Source organism: Neospora caninum, chromosome IX (genome assembly GCF_000208865.1).
Source record: "Neospora caninum Liverpool complete genome, chromosome IX".
In the NCBI taxonomy this organism is placed as follows: domain Eukaryota; phylum Apicomplexa; class Conoidasida; order Eucoccidiorida; family Sarcocystidae; genus Neospora; species Neospora caninum.
This window is the reverse complement of record NC_018390.1, coordinates 39,061-59,961: the sequence shown is the minus strand read 5'-3', so window position 1 is coordinate 59,961 and position 20,901 is coordinate 39,061. Positions and strand designations below refer to the sequence as shown.

The 20,901-nt window shown below is 50.0% G+C and overlaps 3 protein-coding genes across 3 annotated transcripts; all 3 read right to left on the bottom strand.

Annotated features, from left to right (window-relative positions):
- Positions 1-2,842: 2,842 nt before the first annotated feature.
- On the bottom strand, positions 2,843-4,347 carry NCLIV_038390 (hypothetical protein; the record flags this gene model as incomplete). Its single annotated transcript, XM_003880748.1, has 4 exons — positions 2,843-2,902; positions 3,238-3,366; positions 3,835-3,895; positions 4,259-4,347. The coding sequence occupies 4 exons, from the start codon at positions 4,345-4,347 to the stop codon at positions 2,843-2,845; spliced, it is 339 nt and encodes a 112-aa protein (XP_003880797.1).
- Positions 4,348-13,013: 8,666 nt separating this feature from the next.
- On the bottom strand, positions 13,014-13,569 carry NCLIV_038380 (hypothetical protein; the record flags this gene model as incomplete). The annotated part of the gene is made up of 2 exons (XM_003880747.1): positions 13,014-13,321; positions 13,371-13,569. 2 exons carry the CDS (start codon positions 13,567-13,569, stop codon positions 13,014-13,016), a joined length of 507 nt encoding a protein of 168 aa, XP_003880796.1.
- Positions 13,570-19,566: 5,997 nt separating this feature from the next.
- Positions 19,567-20,901, bottom strand: NCLIV_038370 (conserved hypothetical protein; the record flags this gene model as incomplete). Its single annotated transcript, XM_003880746.1, has 2 exons — positions 19,567-19,780; positions 20,102-20,901. The coding sequence occupies 2 exons, from the start codon at positions 20,899-20,901 to the stop codon at positions 19,567-19,569; spliced, it is 1,014 nt and encodes a 337-aa protein (XP_003880795.1).

The window sequence follows — 20,901 nt, the reverse complement described above, 5'->3', positions numbered from 1 at the left end:
CAACCAAATATTCATATATATATATATACATAATTCTCTGCGTCGTTGACAGACTCTCGTGGCTAGCTTGACGTAGTCCACTGCCTACACAAGCAGATATATGTCTTTATATATAGATCAATATATCCCTTGACGCTTTCTAATATATATATATATATATATATATATATATATATAGATGGATTTAGATATAACAGCTTGGGGGGGGGGGGGCTGGGTTAATTCAACCAAGCATACCAGCGAAGCAGCGAGGTGTGGCGGGTCCGGCCCAGCTGCTGTACGCAGCCTCGTGCCTCATCTTACTTGAATAACATACAGGCACATGCTAACTGGAACTTCAGGTTTTCCGAAGAACTAAAAAGGTGCGTATAGTACAATTTTTCACCCGCAAAAAAGTAAATATGTAACGCCGTTCCTGTGAGCGACAGCGTCCTGGCGCGGATGCAAGAGAAAAGCAGCTGCAGGGAAGGTGGCGCTTTCTGTACTCCTATCGACTATTCCATCATGCGGAGAAAGCTGCCGTTAGCATGTACTACTCGCCACTTGTTAGCACTCAAATAAGCGCTTCTCGTTCACTGTCAGTATCTTTGTTCGCGTTTGCAGAGGCCAAGTGGCAAATGCCATTCGTTCATGCCTAATGCCGTACTGCCCGTACCAATCTGTCATTATCTTATCAGAAAGCATACACACCGCTGCTTCTTCTGATACCGCAGTTCCGGTAGGACGCCACCTTCCCGCCCCCCCCCCCCCCTCCCCGCTCAACAGGATTGACATTCATTTTGACAGTGTCGTTCATGTGGTCTGTCGCTATTACTGTCAGTGTCAATCAGCTGGGTTGTAGAGGTTTATCGATAAGGGAAGAAAGGAAACCTTATAGGCAAACAGCATTCTCTCATTTGTACAGCTGGAAGAGACCTCTAGAAACCAATTTGTTTGGAGAGTAACAGTGCTAAGTGCGGGGAAAGTTGGTGGCAGAGGAACAGTTATTGATAGCGACTCACGTGACGCCAATCCCGCAACCCACTTCTTCAGGGTTGCTGGCTTGAATCTTCGTCGGGTAATTGTCGTCGTGCGTGAAAAGTTGGTCCGACTCTTCACATGTCGTTTATCTAAAAGTTTCTTAAATAGAATTATCGTTGAATATGATGATCGAGATGGCCCGACGGTTAGACCCTGAGCACCTTTACATCCTTTAAATCATAAACGGGATCAAATCTTTCTGAGCGACTTGCAGTGGGGAATTTTCTGCAATGAGGCAAGCTTGACAGAGCGTCACCACATGAAGGAGGCAAGCCTAAGCACTGCAGTTATCCCCTTCTGAGGTCGACGGTGTTCGCAGAAACATGGTTATTGCCACGTTTGTGGATCTGCTAATTTGAATGAAGCAAGTGAATAAAGGTGGTGGTAGAAGCTTTATCGGTGCCGTTCCCGCAGCTTGTTCATCGAAACCTCGTATCAGAGCGTAATCGCTGTTTTGGTGCTACAACTATTTTAAAATAAAAGGAGTATGATCGCCATGTCGAACGGTGTCAATTTCGCGCAACAGTTAGTCGTTCTTGACCGCAAGTAACAAGGCCCAGGTATCCCGAAACTCTAATTAGTCAAAATGTTTGCGTCACCCTTGAACTTTCTCCCCCAGTAGGCGAGCCGCAGAAATCGCGCAGAATAGTCTGTCATATGTTCTGAAACGCTCGCGATGCTGCCCCCCCTCGATGAACAGAGGGCTCGATATACAGGTGCAGGGAGCCTCCTAAAAAAATACGGTACGTTCAAACTTCCTGTGAGTAGCGTTGTGCGACTGCAGAACAGAGGAACGTCACAAGTTATGATGATCGAACAAGTTCCCAACTACCCGCCCTCTCGGCAAGACTCTCGTTCAAGTATATCTAGATATGGCCTTCAAGATTTGAAGATTGAAAGCGGCAGTTTCCCTGAAAAAGCAAAAGAGCACTGTAGCCAGCAAATGTGGCGAGAGGTGCCCACCTGCAATTGCTTTTGTCTGGAATTTCTTACGTTCCCTATGCCTGCCTTTATACCGTACACGCGAGAGACGGCAGCTCCCGTGGAAAAAATGGCAACCGGGCCAGGATTTGCCCACACTAGATCCGTTTGCAGAAAACACCTCTAGCAAACTAGTCTGTCCCAATGATACGCAAATCCGGTGATAGCTTTCCACTCAGCTGACAAAGCAGTGTGCTGCTAGCTCCGCCTCCGTCCCGAAAAAAATTCCTTATCCTTGTGTCTTCCTTTCTGGAATGAAGAATAGGGAACTCAACAAACAAATGATGCGCTTCCAATGCCTCTGTCTATGAGAAAATTCGTTGCTCACGAAAACAGATACCATAAAACTATTCAGGCACATCTTTCTACCCCACGCACAGCGCTTGAAAGCTCGAAACCCAAACGACGAACTTTAGGTCAGAACGAATCTCTCAAAAGCAGGAACTCGACAGACATGAAAACTCCTTGGAAGGAGTGAATAAAGTATGTGTTCGTCATACTAAATCCCATCTAGCAGTTAGCCGTTTGTGAATGCCGTTTTGGTGGAGCTTCCTCTGGGGCAATTGTCTGTCCCACGCAGGGCGATAAACGCGACGGTAATTTTTTGAAATTCGACTACTAATGTCACCTAAACCTTTACGCAGGGAGCATGAACATAAACACCCCGTACAGTCTCTGATCCACGAGGCCAAGTTTTTGTCTCCGGTTCAGAAACATCAAAACATTAGAAAATGACAGTGCATGTGGAACATGCACACGACTAAACAATTCGTCCAGGATTGCAGCAACACTCTTGATTTTGTTAGCTACCCAACCTGTGCGTTCTTTCGTCAATATTTGATTACAGAGCTCCAGCTGCTCGAAGCTTCTCTACGAGGGTGCCATCAGCCTTGGCACGCGCCTGGGACATAATAAAAAGACATCAAGAACCAACCCCAAGATGGGGATCCTCGGAATGTTGGTGTACAAGGGAAGAGGGTCATAACGGCACATGTAGCAGGGTCCCATTCCTGCGCCCTACGCCATACTCGACGTGCTCCACTCTTTCATACTTCTGCACACGGCCCCCAACGCTCTCCTGTTGTTGCCTGTGTGATTCAAGAACGTCCATCTGTAGTTCATCTTTCACTTTAAGCTTTGGAATCCACTCATTACGTAAAGGAAGGGAAACTGCGAATTCCAGTCTACGAGCATGCACCAGCACGCCGTGTATCATTTACTTCCGCATACGCTTACCGTGTCATCTCCGCCTCCCAGAAACTCACCCCCGATGAAAACGCGAGGGACTGAGCGGGCTCCCGTCTTCTGCTTCATATAGTCTTGGATGGCATCCATGTAAGGGCTATCTTCAATTTGCTCGACATGCTGAGAAAACGAGGCCGTCGGCAGACCCACGCCGTAGCACCAAAAATATCTGACATAGTTACGATGGAAGACTATGAAACGATGCTTCCAAGCGAGTTTTAACGAGCTAGATGGCAAGCAGCAAAGATGAACAAGTCTCTTCCCATGGCATCAGGCAAGATCATAATGGTTGTTACTCCATAAAACACTTGAGGTGCAACGCAAAAGTGCCTTTTCCTGGTAGAATGTCGCTAGTGACGTATCTGAGAGGGTACTGCTAGAAGGCGTGACGTTCCTACGTGTTGACAAGGCCAGTCCAAGACCGGAGTCTTGCATAAGGCCTGTGATCCACGGAACTTGTGGAAAGACCAGGAACCTCTCTTTATCAAACCTAGCACACACGGGCATCATGTAACCGCGTATGGTTGGTACCTACAGGACGTCTTAGTTTAAACACTACCAGAGTTTTCGGGACTCATATCTACTCACCACGTCTTTCGCTTTGACAGACTGAAGCACCTCGATCGCTCTTCGGCAATAGGGGCAATGGCTGCAGTTGCACGAGACAGACAAAAGAATTAATTCATCTCTGTGGCAAATGTGGGAGGGTGCCGAACGGGTGCCCCACAGACCGCTACATACCAATAAGGGACCATACACGACAGGCTGCAGGAACAGAAGGGATGAACTTTCTTTGTACGATAGACCGGCAGCTCGAACTGGGAAAGCTCATGCATGAGGGGAGGGTCAATTGATGTAGGCCTCTCAACACGAGAAAAAATGGGGAGACAAGTGTGCACGGGCAAATGACAGGCTTCTCTAGGAAAAAAAAGTTTGTGGGTCAGTGAGGAAAATAAAGATCTCGGGCTCAGCTATCTCAGGTTTCTTCTGTTTTTGACACACCAGTACACACCTCTTGGAAAACACAACAACTTTGTGCTGTTGGATAAGCCCATCACTCCATTCGGCGACTTGGGCTTCGCTTGTCAACGTCATCGCCATCTTTGAATCGTCCAAATAGAAAAAGAGTTCAGTATGAACAGAAAAGCAAACAAAAATATGAAATGAGAGAGCCGGCGTCTTTCTACCCTGCACTTCAGGAACCTGGCCGTCCGCGCCGGCGACGCACGGGCGGACACCACCCAGGCTGCAACGCCTTCATCCCGCGCTGGCGGTGCGTTTCATTACAGCGTATATGTCAAAATCAATTCATTGTGCAATCTTTTCGCCACAACATCTACGCTATGGCACGTAATTAGTTTTTGTTAACCTGAATGATGCGACACACTTGTTAAGCGCTAGGCAGCCTGGTCCCAGTGTGACCCGCAGAGAGCTACCGTTGAAGCAGGAGGCCGGTCGAGTCCCACGAAGCGGTTTCTACCGGAAGCAACCCCAGGCAACGAATCTATCTTCCTCAACTTCACTCCTTACTTGTGTCTACAGCCAGGAAATTCACTTGGATCAATTACCACAATCTCCGTGCATCATTTCACGCTTCAAGAATCCCCAGTAATTGCGTATGATAGCAGTTTCTAGGCAACTCCAACGTGAGCAAGGCCACTAGCCCCGCAGTTGATGTAGGCACTCGTCGATGTACATTTCCTCCATCGCATCACTGTGTGGAAAAGCGGCTCATACCAGGATTCATTCTCTCTCGTCCGACTTTATTGAGATGCACACACACGAGATCCCCCACTAGAGAATCGGGACGGGCCGCAGTATTGTCTCCTGCTGCTACGCACGTGAGTGCCACGCCAGTGTGCGTTTGCCCCGGTGAAACCGAAACGGTCTAAAGCCTTCGGCCTTCTTTGTGTGGACTAAAAACGTGCCACGAAGCACGTTAACGCCATCTGTGCTTAGATTGTATGAACAACGCATGTCCGTTAACTCGATTGTGAATTTGTGAATATGAACTTCGGCGTATCGTACTGACGGACGGAATCTGGTTACTGCACTTGCTGTCTTTTTTTTAAAAAAAAGGTATTCTCTTGTGACCGTGATGGTTCAAGAGCGACAGCACTCAGTTCATCTATCTCCTGTGGCAACACTGCTCAGGCGAAAGGTTTGGTGCCGCAGCCGCCCCAAGGAGCCACAGCCACATGTTCGTTGTAGAATAATCTGCGCATTTATTCTTCAAGAGTATTCAGCAAAGTTCTGCCACATCTCTCATCCTCATCCCATGACAATGTGGACGATCCCCCAAAACTAGGCATTGCAGACGTGAACTTACTTAAGTTTCAGTGATCACTTTCGGCATAATGAAATCACCATCGTACAGGTCGAGACTGGGAATTCGGAATTCTCCCTGGGAGTTCTCATCCTTTAGCTTCCCTTATGACCCCTGACAATGCAGGATAATTCGTGAACCCAGCAGTTTTGATGAGATTGCAGAGCAAATGGAATGTGAGTCTCTGTGAGACTTCAGCTTGAATATGTGTTGTCACAAACAGTTCGCAGCATGACAAGATGACCGATTTGTCCCCTAAGACGAAACTCCTGTTGCACAAAACAAAGCGAGTGCAGCTTACAGTGCAGCAGATGCACATTTCTGGGAAGTGGGAATGCGGCTGTCAACACGGAAGATCCCCTTGATTTCACCAGTTCAGGAACCTGGATCTGTTTTCACGCCATAACGCGTACTCTAGTTGCATGATATTTCATGGCAGCTACTTTTCGGTGTGCAATGTATCCAGTTGGGACTTGGTCCACCATTCCATTTGGTTGTAAACATGAGGCATAGTAAGCCACGATGCGTCAGTCCACTGGCCCGGTACCGAACTGGTCGCCGATGGGCCTTGCGACTGTTGGAGGTACATGGGCGTAAGAACAGGCATTGGTGATTGTACAAGAGGCAACGGATACACGGGCACCCCCAGGTAGGTCAGTGCGGAAGACGGGGGGAATCCTGGCAAAAAAGGCGGATTCGGACCACTGGAGTATAGGGGAGTGACGGGAAGGGTAGTGCAGTCTCGTCTGCCACTGATGGCATTCCACATTAGGGTAGGAAATAGAGCAGCCGCTTCAGATGTGCATCGAATGCATGCTCCGGCCGGAAGGAAAGAAGAGAAAGCAGAGTCACGGATGCTGTCGCAGGCTGCCTGACAAGACCGTGCATGCGCAAACTGCCCTTTTGCCACGCAGCTGTGATGTAGGTACACCGCGTTCAGAGCAAAGCAGCTACCTGCGTACATTCGACAACGAAGCACAAAAGATTAGGGCATAATCTTCCGATGATGCAACCAAGTGTGTACCGAGGATTGTTAAAGCGGTAGAAGATACTAAAATTAGCACAAATACTTCCTTGACGATGTATTCACCTGAGACTGCCGCACATGAAAACCACCCAGTCGGTAGTTTCGTCTTGGAGACACACATCAATAGCTGTTATTCCAGTCAGGAAAAACCACTAACGGGATTGATAAGAGGAAGCCTGAGTGCAAAACTTACTGGTATCATCAAAGGGCGACACCACCGACGGCTGCGCTGGTTGGGAGCTGCACACCCGCGGGCCCGCAACGCCCCATTTTAATTTCACTGGAACCGCTTCCTTTGAGTGGTACCTGAGGGGATGGGAGTGCAAGTCTCTCTTAGACAAAACTCTACACACTTCCATAGGCTCGCTGTTGTTAAAGTGTATGTAGAATTTCCCAGAACATGGCACCGAGTTCCTTGGTCAATAACGCGTTGTGATGAGCCGACAGGACGTCCGGATGAAACAAGTCCACCTCTCACCTGCAGAAACCGGAGTACCTGGTGGCAGACCACGAGAAGTAATCACAACCTTCTATCTTGTTGCACGCTTCCTGGCAGTCGGCAGGAAGGCCATGCCTGGGACCGGGAAGCTCGTAACCGTCGTAGTTCCAATCTTTGAAATGGCATTTGTCTGTAGCACAGATGACGGTCACACACAATTACGGTAACGGATCGCTTGCATCCAGAAAGAGCTGAAAAGATGTTTCGAGACAGCGAGGAGGGGGAGACGCACTAATTCACTGGTTGTGGGCTCGTAGGCAGGGATACAGGGTAGTACTGGACCAATATTCTGTGACTCTACAGAATTTATCAATAAAATCGTGTTTGGGGATCCCCCTCTAACGAAACCGTAGAGTAGCTGAAGCTAACACCTCTTCTGGTACTCCAAAAAAGTTAGAGGGTAGCAACCGAGCATACCATTTGCACAATTCCTAGGACCACTGTATGCGCCAACTGAGGGCTCCCATAAATGTTTGTCATCCGCATGCTTGTCTGAACACAGACTGCAAGTATGGTCGATTCTAGAGTACGAAAAGTGATGGCAAGGTTTCCCCAGCTGGTGTTGCTCCATGCATTCTTTCTGGCACTGTAGAGCATGGAAGAAGAGTGCTTTCTGAATCACACAGGAGCTCGAAGTGAACACGGTGTTGGCAACGAAGCACCCGTCTGAAAAAAAAAGCAGAGCAACAAAAAACCAGCCTTTGGAAGTCCAGTATTTGATTGAGAAGTGAGGAAGGACGGCTCCCATTTCGTTTCTTTCAGTTGAAAAGGACAAGAATTCTGCAGAAAGATGACGTCTCCCGCTTTTACTTAACGGAGCAGAAGGGCACACCTAATATGTCGAGGAAAACCGGGAAGACCGGACGTGTGACAAAAACTCACTTTTGACGTCTACGTAGTTCGGCGTCAGCCACGCAAGTTCCGCGATAAAGCTCCACTGCCTACCCTATCCCAAGATCGTTTGGATTTGAAGGGAAGAAGAACCACGAGCCTTCGCATTTTCGGGTCCTGGATACAGCGAGCTCTCACGGGGCAGCATATCTCGCGAATTTTGCATCGCTTACTGTTGCCTGGAACCGGAAACTGGACAGACGTGAGTGAAGGGTGGCATGACTTTTGCCCACTGACTCCGTAAGGGTGCCGGAAACCAGAGTGAATTGCCGTTCTTGTGTGGTGTGTGCAGTAGCCGCCAATGTGCGCTCGATACCATGACCAGAGCTCGCATCGTGGATTTATACTGCACGTCTTCTGGCAGGACGACGGACTGGAGGTCGCACTGCCAGCTATGGGCCGAGCAGCAAATACTATTTCGTAAAAGAAGCAGCGCTCTGCGGAAACCACAGCATCAGAAACTGGGCCTGGTCTGTCTGCGTAGACAGCTCTCGAAGTACCGGTTGACACAAAGGACATTCATGCACACAACAATGCAAATCAGACACATCGAGGACTACACGACTAAGGAAAAGTTCATCCATACAGAAGCATACCTGGCACGAGATGAGAGGTGCTTGTGCTGCAGTTGCGTTGGCCTGAAACGCCACCAGCCTTGTCGACAACAATGGCTCGGGGTCCGTGGTACCTGAGTATATGCCCAAAAAACACAACATCGGTGACACAACAGGCGCAGTGCGGTGGTGAGATGTATGCATTTCAAAGAAATACTCTGTATTGTGGGACTATCTTCTCATAAACTCGCGTCCGAGACTCAACTGTTCCCGGAAACGTTGTACTGCCTACACTAGCATCTGCGTACTGATTTTTTCTCGCTGGCGATGCGATAGAACATGGGGACTCACGTGCAAATGCCTCTACCAGACGCGTCTTCCAAAGGAAGCCAGGAGAAGAAGGTGCACGATTTGTGTGCATCACAAGAGATCCTGCAGTCACCGGGGAAGCCAACACTGTTCATGTTGGTCGTGTCCAGATAATCCAACTTGTGGATCTTGCCGTAATTGTAGCACTTCAAGGGAACTGAGGAATAACAATAACACGGATTTGAGAAAAGTCGTTTGGAGGAACTGCGGATGCCCGTCCTTTCTCGTCCGTCCTAAGCACGGAGTGACTCAGTCGGGCAAGTCAAACAGGGCACCAGAACAGCGGTCTGTCTTGCATTGCTACTTCCCATACCTGCGGAACAATCGCGCGGGCCAGTGACTGCTCCCTCGTGCCTTTTGATGTTCTCTGGCAGATAATCCCCGGCACATGTCTTGCACAGCATAATAGTCGAAGAGCTAACGAAGGTGAAGTGTGTGCAGGTCTTGCCCAATTGTGCACATGCGTGCTGGCACTGAACGACGTTATGGACGAGGGGCACTACCGAACACGTTTGGTCGAGAGACACCTTGTCGAGTTTAAAGCATCCGGCTGCATACATCGAAACAAGCTCGCGAGCGAAATATGCATAGCAAACCCCGTGAATCTTCTCCAATAAGACCCGTTGGATACGTCTGGAGAACTTGTGTTCTGGACAACGTACCATTGTCTGCAGGAACCACTGGTATTTGACGAGGCTTCCTGCAGTCCCGGAGCCCTGAAATACACTTCTCCTCAACTTTGAGGTATGCGTGACGCCCGTGGAAGCTGAGTAGTGTGCACAGGAGAACTAGGAGGCAAGGGTAGTCCACTGTGTACGTGTGCCAGTTACACAGACTACAACAGAGGGGTGATACCGCCATGAAAAAGCTTTGCCCCTTCCTCAACCCAAGCAAAAAAAACAGTCTACTTCGTACCTGCATCGCCCAATGGAACCTTCAGGTGACCAGGAATATTTATGGCATCCATGGATACTTTTGCTACACCACTGTTCACAATCGCCGGGGAATCCCATTTCGTATGTCGGTGCTGCAATGCTGTCTCCAGTGTAAATCAAACCCGCTGAATAGCATTCCTCTGGAGAAACCTCGAAGAGAAATCATACCACAGTGAAATGAAGTGTTGTTCTCTCCTGGAGTCAGCGTCGTTCGGAGTGAGGCAGGACGATGTTCTCTTACCTCTCGTGCAAGTTGCATGGCCGCTGATTGCGTACGCTGAGAATTCAAACTTCTGTGGCTTAGTTGGGCACAAATAGCAGGTGCCGTTCTCTTCCGAAAAGCTGAAGAATTTACAATTCCCCAACGAGTTGCTGGAGCATGTCTTCTGGCATTGGTAAGAACTTGAAACCCTTCTAGCGACCGAACACCCCTCGCGGTAGAGGATATGTGTATTGTAGCAACCACCTGCGGTAGAAGAAAATAAGACTTCATTTTCATTCAGTCAGAACGCGCCAGCAAAGCAGATGTCAGCAGTCTGTTGAGCACAGAGCTTTGAACGTATAGGATCTCCGTCCCCACGGGATCACAGCCACGAGCAGCGCGTCTGTTCTGCCAAGCACGTCAACTCGAAAATGGTTGGCCAAAAACATAAGTGAATGACGAAACCTCCCTCTTCATGCCAAACATCAAATTGGTCGGAGTCTAACGTAGTGCACAAGTACGAGTTGGACTACTGGTTTAGAACTTGGATGTCTTTGTTTACCGGATCGAGCATGAAACTTATTTGATTAACATAACAACATAGAAGATTAAGCTGCATTACGTTCAAACTCCTGGAATGAGATCAGAGTCTAACTTAGTGCACAAGTCATGGAATGAGTCCTACCGTTGGTTGGAACGACTACCGGAGCTGACGGTCCAGCACAACCGATCTCTCCAGCGTAGCCACGCTTGAAGGGAAAGAGGAGGGCATCTCCCTTTCGATAGTAGCTGCAACCGGTTCCAGACAAAGGAAATGGGGGTGGGTGCACGACGAGTATTGCAACTACTAGCAGCATCAAGCGAACTTTACCTGCCCCCCCCGCCAATGGGAGGACTGTCTTCCAGACAAAATACTAACCTGCATACACCTCGATCTTCAAACGGTTGCCATGAGTAGTGCTTGCAGCCGTGCAACTTTAAGCAACGTTTCAGGCAAGTCTCCTGTGTCCCAAACGACGATACCCATGACGGCGTTCCATGGTAGACGTATCCTGCCCACATGCATCTGTCTGTTTCGTCAGCCAAAGTCATTCGCAAACACAACAACCACCGGTTATTCTTTCCTCAATGATTACACACAGCTGGCAGTGTAGCCGTGGAATTGGGTAAATAATGCAGATATGGTCTTCCAGGAAGTATTCTAGATGACGGTTTACCTCGTTTGCAGTCCGGGACCCCGCTGATCGCTCCCCAGCTATGTTCAGTATTTACTGGACGCACTAGGCAGTGTAAGCAGTGTCCTTCGGCAGAGAAGCTGAAAAACGCGCAGGTGTTCCGGCCATTCTTGCAGCTCTGTCGGCAATGAGCTTCAGACTCCATCTGAGGCTGGTGCCTGCAGTTCTCTCGGAACACGATACCTTCTTCGCAATAATCTGCACACCAGCGACAATCATGCCGATAGCCGCTCCGCCTTTGAAATCGAAAGGTGCTGCACAGCAGTCTGTTTCCAGAGCCTGACAGAGAACACCGAGGACTTGTACTAACAAATGCATAGATACCCGTCCATATGCCTGCCTGCTGCTAGGAGTGATCCGTACCAGAATCAAGTGGAAGTGTTGGCTCTTCAGTGCACCCTCGCTCTCCAGAAACAGCATCGGCGACTGAAGACTTCCTGGCTTGGGGTCCGTGAAAGCTGTGGGAACATGCAGGTAAAAATTGCTCTTCGTTTCACGACGAGCGTACAAAGAGAGGAAATACAGCGAAGGTAGGTGCAGCGGTTTAAGTATCGGAATAGCCGCCACAAAGGAACTTAGTGAGCGTGACAACGGACGCGGTGTGAATAGGAAAATCCCTAAAAGTGGCCGTTAAGAGTACCTGCAGGTTGCGTGCGCACGATCGTCAACTGGCGTCCAAGAGAAATACTGGCAATTCAGTAACTTATCGCAAGCGGCTGCGCAGTCGCCAGGAAAAAGCACGCCTGCCCTCTCCTCTGACACCCGGTCTCCTCGGTATTGCACGCCATGAGCATAGCAGTTGTACGGGACTGCGTACACGACAGAGTCCATCTGTGTGTTTGCGTCCAGAGCAGTTACAGAACCGCATGCCGCTTTGTATCTGATTTTGGCAGCAGCCTGGATAGTCGCACAATCTACTATCTCTTGCCATTCCATATTTTATAGATATGAACTTGCGGCAGCAGAATTTACGAACAGGGCTCCGTGTCATAGTATGCGCCCCTTGAGACGCTGGAGGCCTGGGAACATCGTTCGCTTGTCATTTTCTGATACCATGATTTTCTGCCTTACTAGGGCACAGGCGTGGCCCGCTGAAGGCATCCGGTATCGTTATAAGTGTGGCGGGGTTATACTGGCCATTGCATATCCTGCATTCCCTTCCAGAATCTCTGGACACGAAGCTGAAATGACTGCAAGTCTCTCCCTCATTCAAGCACTTTTCGTTGCATTCGAAAGCATGCTGAGCTTGAACGAGAGAGCATCCGAGAACATTACTCTGCAATTTTGAAACATAGCAGCCTCCCGCATTGAAAGCATGGGTCCATAAGAGAAACACAAGCTGCCATTTGATGCCGTGTTGGTGCCGGTAGTCCCCGAACTTGCTTTTCAATTTATGAAGGAGTGCCCATATCTAAACTGATAATGTCATTGCTGGAGCTTCAAAACACTCGAATTGCCTCTGCTTAACCTCCGCAAGCACCTGCAGATCCCTTACCGTTGTCGCCAACTTCCACTGATGGATCCTTCAGTGTTTTGCAATCGCGTAAACCGGAGACAGCGCTCCGTGTGTAAGCAGCTGTGGCATCTCCCCGGAAGTACCTGCACACGGACCTCGCAAGCTTATCATGTCGCCCATTGTCCCAGAGATAAAAATGAAAACTAGGTGCTACCATGAAGCTGTCAACGGAGCGCACAGCAGTTATCCGCTCCAAAGGCGCGATTGCTAGCCTCACCTGCACTGACCGCTGATATCCTTGGGAATCCAAGAATACTGGCGACATTCACGAACCTGATGTGTACACCACCGTTCGCAGTCCCCTGGGAAGCCCTTATTGTAGCGGGCGGTTGCAATCTCATCTCCGGAAAACATGGCATCGTGAGACAGGCACTTGTCTGGTAGTGCAAGAAGAGCGCATAAAGCACAAGCACACCAAAAGACATAGTCCCTGCTACTGTGAACACTGTTTCGTGGAGGATGCGACATCTGCCAGTGAGCTGTGTCTGTTTCGGCATGAAAGCTGGTTGGTGAGCAAAAAACTCAGAAGACTTTTATGAATTGTGCACTCTTGAAATTTTTTGGACTCACCGCTGTCACAGGTCGCCGTGCCACTGACTGCATACGGATCGAATATTCGTGTTGCCGGTTTCTTCTCGCAATGGTAACAGACGTTGCCCTCTCCGGAGAAGCTGAAATACGTGCAGTCTCCTCTGGAGGCACAGGCCTGCTGGCAGAAAAAGGCATTCTCGATATTCGCTGCCCGCTTGCAACCGTCAGTGAAGAGCATGTTCCTTGCATAGCAGCTCCCTGAGGCGGCAGGCAACGAACATAAAACAGATGAGAGGTTTCGAAAGCGAATGGCTTAACCACAGAGTGTGGACTAGATGGTATGACACTTCCCTCAAATCCTCATGGATGTTTACCATTAATCGGCTGTAGTTGGGGAGGAGACGGTCGAGTTTGGCAGATGAGTTCACCCGACAAAGCACCAGGGAAATGAAACAGGTTTGTTCCTTTCTTCGCATAGCACCTGTCAATGCACGTACGCAAGAAGGAACCACAGCAGACGTAAAAGGTTTGAAAAATAGGACGTTTCAGGACAAGCTATAGTTTCCTGCATTTTACAGGCGACAGCGGCACATGAGTGACCTGCGGAAAACGCGTACAACCTTCTCCATGCCTTTAGGAATAGAGGCAGCATCTTACTCGCAGCTTCCTGTAAGATGCAGGGGAGTCCAACTGTAATATTTGCTCCCCTGTAATTGCGAGCAAACGTTTTTGCAATCCGTGTGGGTGCCCTGGCTTGTCTGCAGTAGCTCCGTCCCATAGTAGATGTAGTGGGGAATAAGGCACTCATCTGCGAAAGAGACAAAGTTAATGGAGAGCAAAGGATTTTGAAATAATGCTTTTCAGTCAATGTTGTCATCCTTCTTCATTTGGCAAACCCAGACTCTGACCCAGGCTACGAGGGCACAGTCACAGCCCACTGTTCTGTCGCGACACACCTCGTTTGCAAGTAGGGCTCCCGCTCACTGCGTCGGCCGAATCCGCCGTGAGGCTTGACGGTACTTTGGGGCAGTGAAAGCACTTCTTTTCTGAAGAAAAACTGAAGAAGGTGCACGCCTCTCCGTCCTTTTCCGCGGCTTCGGCGCATGTAGACTGACACTGTTCTGCGGACACGATGTACTGCTGATGGAGGCAGCTGTCCGTAGAGACAACCCCTTCTTGGCATGTTTCTGAACAAATGATTCCAAATCGAAAGCGACAACATAACGTGCCCTCTGATTATGTGATCAACCTCTGCCTTGAACCAGCAGGCCCCTTGCTTATTCTGAGTGACAGAACCTGGTGGATATGTCTCAACGCCGGACGTAGCCGACCTGCTTCATTACCTTCCTTTGGATACTGCAGTAATGGAATCTCCGTGCATGAAAGCAAACCAGACACTGATCCGGCATTTAGTTGTGGAAGCGCATTCTTTCCGTGATAACTAAAAACACACAGAGAAGGGAAAAGAGGAAAGAAGCAACGAACGATGGGTTACGAATAAGAGTTGTGGAAGTCTAATGTGACGAAACGTGCTGCTGCGTGGGAGGGGAAAACGCTGCAACGTGGAGGACTTGCAGTCAAATGCCCTTTCCGTGCCAGGGTATCAACCGTTCCTTGTCCTACCTGCAGGTGCCATGAACATCTTGAGCAGTCCAGGAGTACCCGTGGCACCCCTCGATGATAGTTTTACACCAGTGGCGACATTGGTGTGGCAGACCAGTTTTATAGGGTGCGGGTGTCGATATCAAATCGCCAGAAAAGAGGACATCCTTGTGATTGCATTCGTCTGGATTGCAAAAGAATATGAACAAATGGAAAAGAAAACGAATGATGCCTCTCCTCTACGGCTGCTTTCAGGTGCGCTTCCTATGGATATTCAGTTTCCTACGGCGGCGTCACCATACCTTCGGGGCACAATGGAAGACCGCTGTAGGCGCCAGGGACGACCAGTTCGATGGCTTCCTCTTGGCAAAGGAGACAATTCCCCTCACGAGTTAATGTGAACTTTTTACAGCCCCCGCCATGTGCGCTAAGACATTTTTGTTGGCAGGAATAAATATCATCCACTTTCTCGTCCAGCTGAGTGCAAGGCTTGTACATCACGTCAGCCGTGTAGCAACCATCTGAACTCACGAGCAGACAGATTGTGCAACGTACAAATGCTGCCTGTATGTCCACGAATAAGAACAGGGTAATCTAACATCTGTGGCAAAACGCTGAATCCGGCACTACGTGGATATCATGAAAGCAAAGGTGTCCTAGGACATTGTCAGCGTTCGCCCACGATACTTCGGACGGCTCGGTGGCCTTGTTCGTGGCTCTGCTGTTTGCTCCTGTATTATATTCAAACCATTTAAATTTCGAAAGCAACATCACAAAATAACGGCGCAACGCGCTACAGCAGCTTGAAATTGGAGTCCGAAATGCTTCTTTCAGATGTTGGTAGTCTAGCCCATCAAGAGCCGCTCCTCGATTACATGAAAGCGTTACCTGAACTGAAGCCACTACACCATCGCGGCCCAGCTAACACCTTCTTCGCCGGAGTCCTCTGTGCCGACTTCTTGCAGCAATAACAAACACTTTCTCCATCGTCGTCAACATTATTAACGGGACCTTCTGGAACATACGCGAAGTACTCGTACATGTTTGGCGTTGCCTGGCAAGCTTTTTGGCATGTTTTTGCCGTACAGATTCCAACGCTGGCGTGGAGGCTGCTGCCGCAAGCAACTTTTACGCACAGCTTGCCATCCGTGATGTCAAACGTTGAATTCACCATAAAGCACCCGCCTGCCGACCACAAAGTCACCGAAGAGAGACAGCCATCCCCACGAAATGCCTTGCTTCACCTCAGCAAAAGAGCATCTGCAGAAAATTACAAAGGAATCCAACAGCGGCAAGCTTCTCTGGCGAACTCCGTACTGGTGTCCAAACAGAATCGATCCACGACGCAGAGACACGCCCTCTTACCGTTATCATCTGGCTGCCGGTGCTCCGGGTATACGTTGTTGTCGCATCCCGAGTCTCCATATTCACCGGCTACGCCACCCAGAAATTTTATTGCTTCCACATCGCCATCGTGACATCTGCAGGAATGAGGTGGCCCCCACATCAACGGAAAGACGCATACAACTTGGAATCACGCCTCATTTGTCGCCGCACGGGCACATGGACGGGCGCCATCGGAAACCAAAAACACCGAGGTTGAACGGGAGCCACAATCCAACGTTCACATTAGCTGTCTGTGGGACACTTACATGCAATGACCGACATCCTCTGTTGAGTACCAAGAGTACCGTGTCCCTCGTGAACGGCAGGCGTCGTGGCACGCTTCCAGGGTCTCCCGTTTTGGCTCCTCTTGTTGTTTAGTCAACGCGAGACGGGGAACAAACACTACGTCGTGCCACTGGCAGTCCTCTGCATGCCGAAAAATAAGCAAACGGGGGCCCGCAACAAGACTAATATGAGGTGTGGTTACCAAGAGGAGAAATACGTCATCACGTTCCTGGAGACTGCACCCGGCGCAACTGCCGTAGCCGGGAGAGTAAACGCCATCGTTGAGTCCACACTCTCACCGCTCGTTACGTTGGAGTTTGCACGTCCACTTTTGGCATCAGGGATCCTCTCCCACGAGAACCAGTCATGCAGGCTGGTACAATGCTTGCAGAGATTTCCCGAAGACAAGTAACTCCAAACTTTGCATGTCTCGTCCTGCTCGCAGCTCTCTCTGCACGACGAGTAGTTTATGTCTTTCGAAAGTCGACAGTTGTCTGCAGTGATCCACCTGTTGTGGTCGTAGCCTGAGAAAGAACAACCGCCGGCGGTTTACAGCTTAACTGCACTTTACTATATTTGGGAGTAACTGAAGTTACAGCTTGTGACTACGTGCACTCGGCATGCACCATGTCAGTATCATCTCTTACCCTTTCTTGGGCGTCGCTCGCCTACACTTTCCCTGTGAGACAGAGACGAAACACACTGAGCATTGCTCCATTTCCTGAAGCGGGGAAGGTAAAAGTCTTTATTTCTGCCGTTACTTGAGTTGGGTCGCAGACTTACTGGCCTCCGTCCGCGGGCGCACAACTGCGGCACCCAGAAAACCCGAGTATGACAGAGAGACAGACCGCCCAGAGGAGCACACGAAGCGGCATGGTGACAGAACTAGAACGGAAGAATGTCGTTGGCTCTCGCTTCTCAGAGCCTCCGTCCTTCCTAGAGGATATAGAAGAACCCTTCCAAGTTCCAGCGCTTGAACTGCTGTGGAGCCAACTGGTGAGCTACAAAAAGCATCTTCCAGCAAAAATACTTATTTTGTGCCGTCATCATCATTCACCGGCACGGCACATAACAGCCCACCAAAGCACTGACCAATCAGACTTTAGAATGCATTTCAGTTTGCGGTGTGTTATCCATTCTACATTCTCGTTCAAGTTCGAGTGATCTTGTCCTCCTGATTGCCCTGTTTGAGTGTGGCCGCTGGTACAACCAGCTAGTCTACGACATGGAAGGCCAGACGCGACTTTTGCGGTCGGCAGGTGGGGTGGTCGGGCAGTCTTGGGAGACGGGTGGGGTGCGCGGCCTGTCGTCTATCCTTCCCTGTCTAAGTCGCGCAACAAGAATAATATCCATCTATCCCTTATTGACTTAAGTATTCTTACGACTCTATGCAGTGTCGAACCACGCTAGCTTCCTCCATACCTGTCGCTGCAAAGATGGGCCGGCACACACTCAAGTGAGAGGTCTTGGTTCCGGTAGGGTCGGCACGCACGGTGACCCTCCTATAGGGGTTGGGGTCCACTTCAGTCGGCCTACACATTCACGTGGAGCGTTCTGTGTATCCTGCTACTTGCTCTCACAACACGTAAAACGGGCTTGCGAACCGCGTTCAAAGCAACAAGCGATCCAAATATGTACCGGTCGTATTGACCAACTCGCAGTGTCATGCCAGTAATGATTGAGCCCGCCGGCAATCTTTTAGCGAATGGCCTCTCTTGTGTGAAACATTGAGTCTTTTTCGTTAACAACTTCTGTGGCAGTCGGCCAGAGGGGCCAGAAAATTGCGGCCACGGCCGTTGTTGCAGTTCGCGAAACGTGCTCGGGAAGAACGAGAATGCACGTCTGATATTGTTAGTGGAGAGGGCTGCTACCACGTTAGATCCTGAATTTCCGGCGGAACATTCCCGACCACCACCTTGCGACGAACACGATAATTCTGTGCTGCTTCTTGGCAGACATAATCTGCCCACGCACCCAAATAACCAGGCACTCTGCATTCACATGTTTCATTTAACGTTCTCTGTCGATTGCAGTTTCCTTTGTGCCCAGGCACGGTGGAGGAGACGACCGCTGTTCCGCCACGATGCATGAAACTCTGTGTTGCCTCCTAGAAGCTTCGCCAAGCTGCTAATCAGCACGATGCGTTATTGTACGCACTCGAAATCGACTGCACGGAGTCACCTTGCAGCCGCCTTGTAAATCCGTCACAACAGTTGAGCTAACGCACCCGTCTGGGGAAGCGAAGTTCGTTTACGTGCGTGGTCACAGTATGATTTCTTAAGTGTGTGAGTCATCAATGTTTCTATGTTGGTGACTTCTGTTATCTCTCGCAACTGCCTGGCTGTGAGTACGGTAAAATCTCCAGCCAAATCCAGGGGGCCACCATGAGTAGCAGCTGCTCATTAATGGGAGCACCAAGTTCGCCTTTCTGCGCTCTTCTACCACGTCGACAGCATGGCTCGACAACACGTCAGCAAATTGCTTGTAAAACTAGCGGCGAGACACGCACTTGCACAGGGCAAGTTTCGCCGAGATGAAACAACGGAAACAATATCAAGCTCACGCCAAGCCGCGCGACACATACGCGAGCTCAAGACGTCTGGAGAGCCCTGGTACTCCGAACAGACTTGAGTCACGTTAAATCATACGACCGTCTCCCGATTGGGGGAAGACCTCAGGCGATCCCGCAAGGCTTGATTCGCCCATGCTTAGAAAGTGACGTTTTTTCAGCCTCACGTATGGTCGAAGAGCTTTGCGGACTTTAAGTAGGCACTCCGTCATACGAGCCGCTGACTGCTGAAGATCCGACGAACTCGCTGTCCGGCTCAAGGATGCGCGAGTACACACATGTACTAGCACGCAGCCGCTGTAGGCCTCCTTGGTAGCCGCTGTGTCCTGCAGAGAAAAGACATCTTCCTAGTTCCTGTATAACTGCACGCGGAGAGAGCACTGCCGTGAGGATTCACTTACGAAAGTTAGAGTTAGTGTTATTAGGAGCGCAGACACATGGCTGCGACTGCCGGTGACACCCTCCGAGAAGCACACTCACTAGATGAAACACGCAATTGTAGCCTACAGTGTACACGCGGCAGAGGAAAACGCTGTGTGGAAGATCGGATTCTTCGCCTCCTCGGAATTCATAGACGTGTCCTTTCCAGCACTCCACTTGGTGTTCCCTGAGCACAAGCATCACGCATTGACGAAATGCTATCAACAGAGGTTCCAGTTTTTTCTGCACTCCATTTGCATGCCCATACGCAAAACTTTTCTTTTCCTGCTGAGCGCCTAGGCGGCTTCAGCTGAGGCTATGTGCGGCGCTTTATCGATAACTCGTTATAATGTTCACGGCCTCCAAATGGCAAGTTTCCTCTGGCCGACCAACAGCCACTTGACTTGAGGACTGTCCTCCACTATCGCCCGATCCGATACGCAACTTTGTCTGACTCCACAAAACTCATCGCAATACCACAGCACTAAGCGGGGTGAACGTGCCCTACGTGAGGTCTAGCAGATGGAAGAAGTCTCCTGTTGCACCTGTTGTCACAGCCTCGTAGCATAAGACCATATCCACGTCCTGCCTCTTTGAGGCTCTGTGCTGGGAAACTCCAACAGATTGATTAACGCCTGCTGGCGCCGATGCATCGGTTGATTTTCTATCAACCTTTTCAAATTTGGGGGGGTCCACGGAGTGCACCGGCGCATGACCACGACCTGTCCCCGGGCGATCAATTTCAGGGCCAGTCAACGTTGATTGCCAGTCGCCTGCCGTATCACTTTCCGGCCGCGCTACAACATTCACCAAACACGCTCCTGAAAGCCCTTCAGGATATACATATGTTCTTACCACGACGCCGTAGTTCACGCTACCGGGTGTACCTGTTGCAGCTGGTGTCACCAGCGGTGCCGCGTGAGGGCATGCCTGGGAAGGTAGGCATGTCCTTCTACACCTTACCATCATTGAGCGTCTGTCCACAAAGCAGCATGGAGACATCCTAGAGCACGACTTTGTAAGCAGACATCGGAGAGATTCGAATGAGTGCTCAGCGTCTGCTGGTACCAAACCACTCATGCTGCACTGAAGAAAACTGCCTTTCCCAACGGCGCCGCCGGCTGGGTTCCCCGCCGTGCATACGTGTTCGTGTACGGCCAAGCCATCTGGGGAAATCCGGCCACCTTCCGGCAACTGTTCCGATGCCCCGGTACCCGTCTCATTGTGAACTTCAGAGCCCCAGACTGCCGTCGGAGCTCTTGCTGGCCCGCTGGCCGGCGGCAGGAATGTCCGGAAACGATGCTGCAT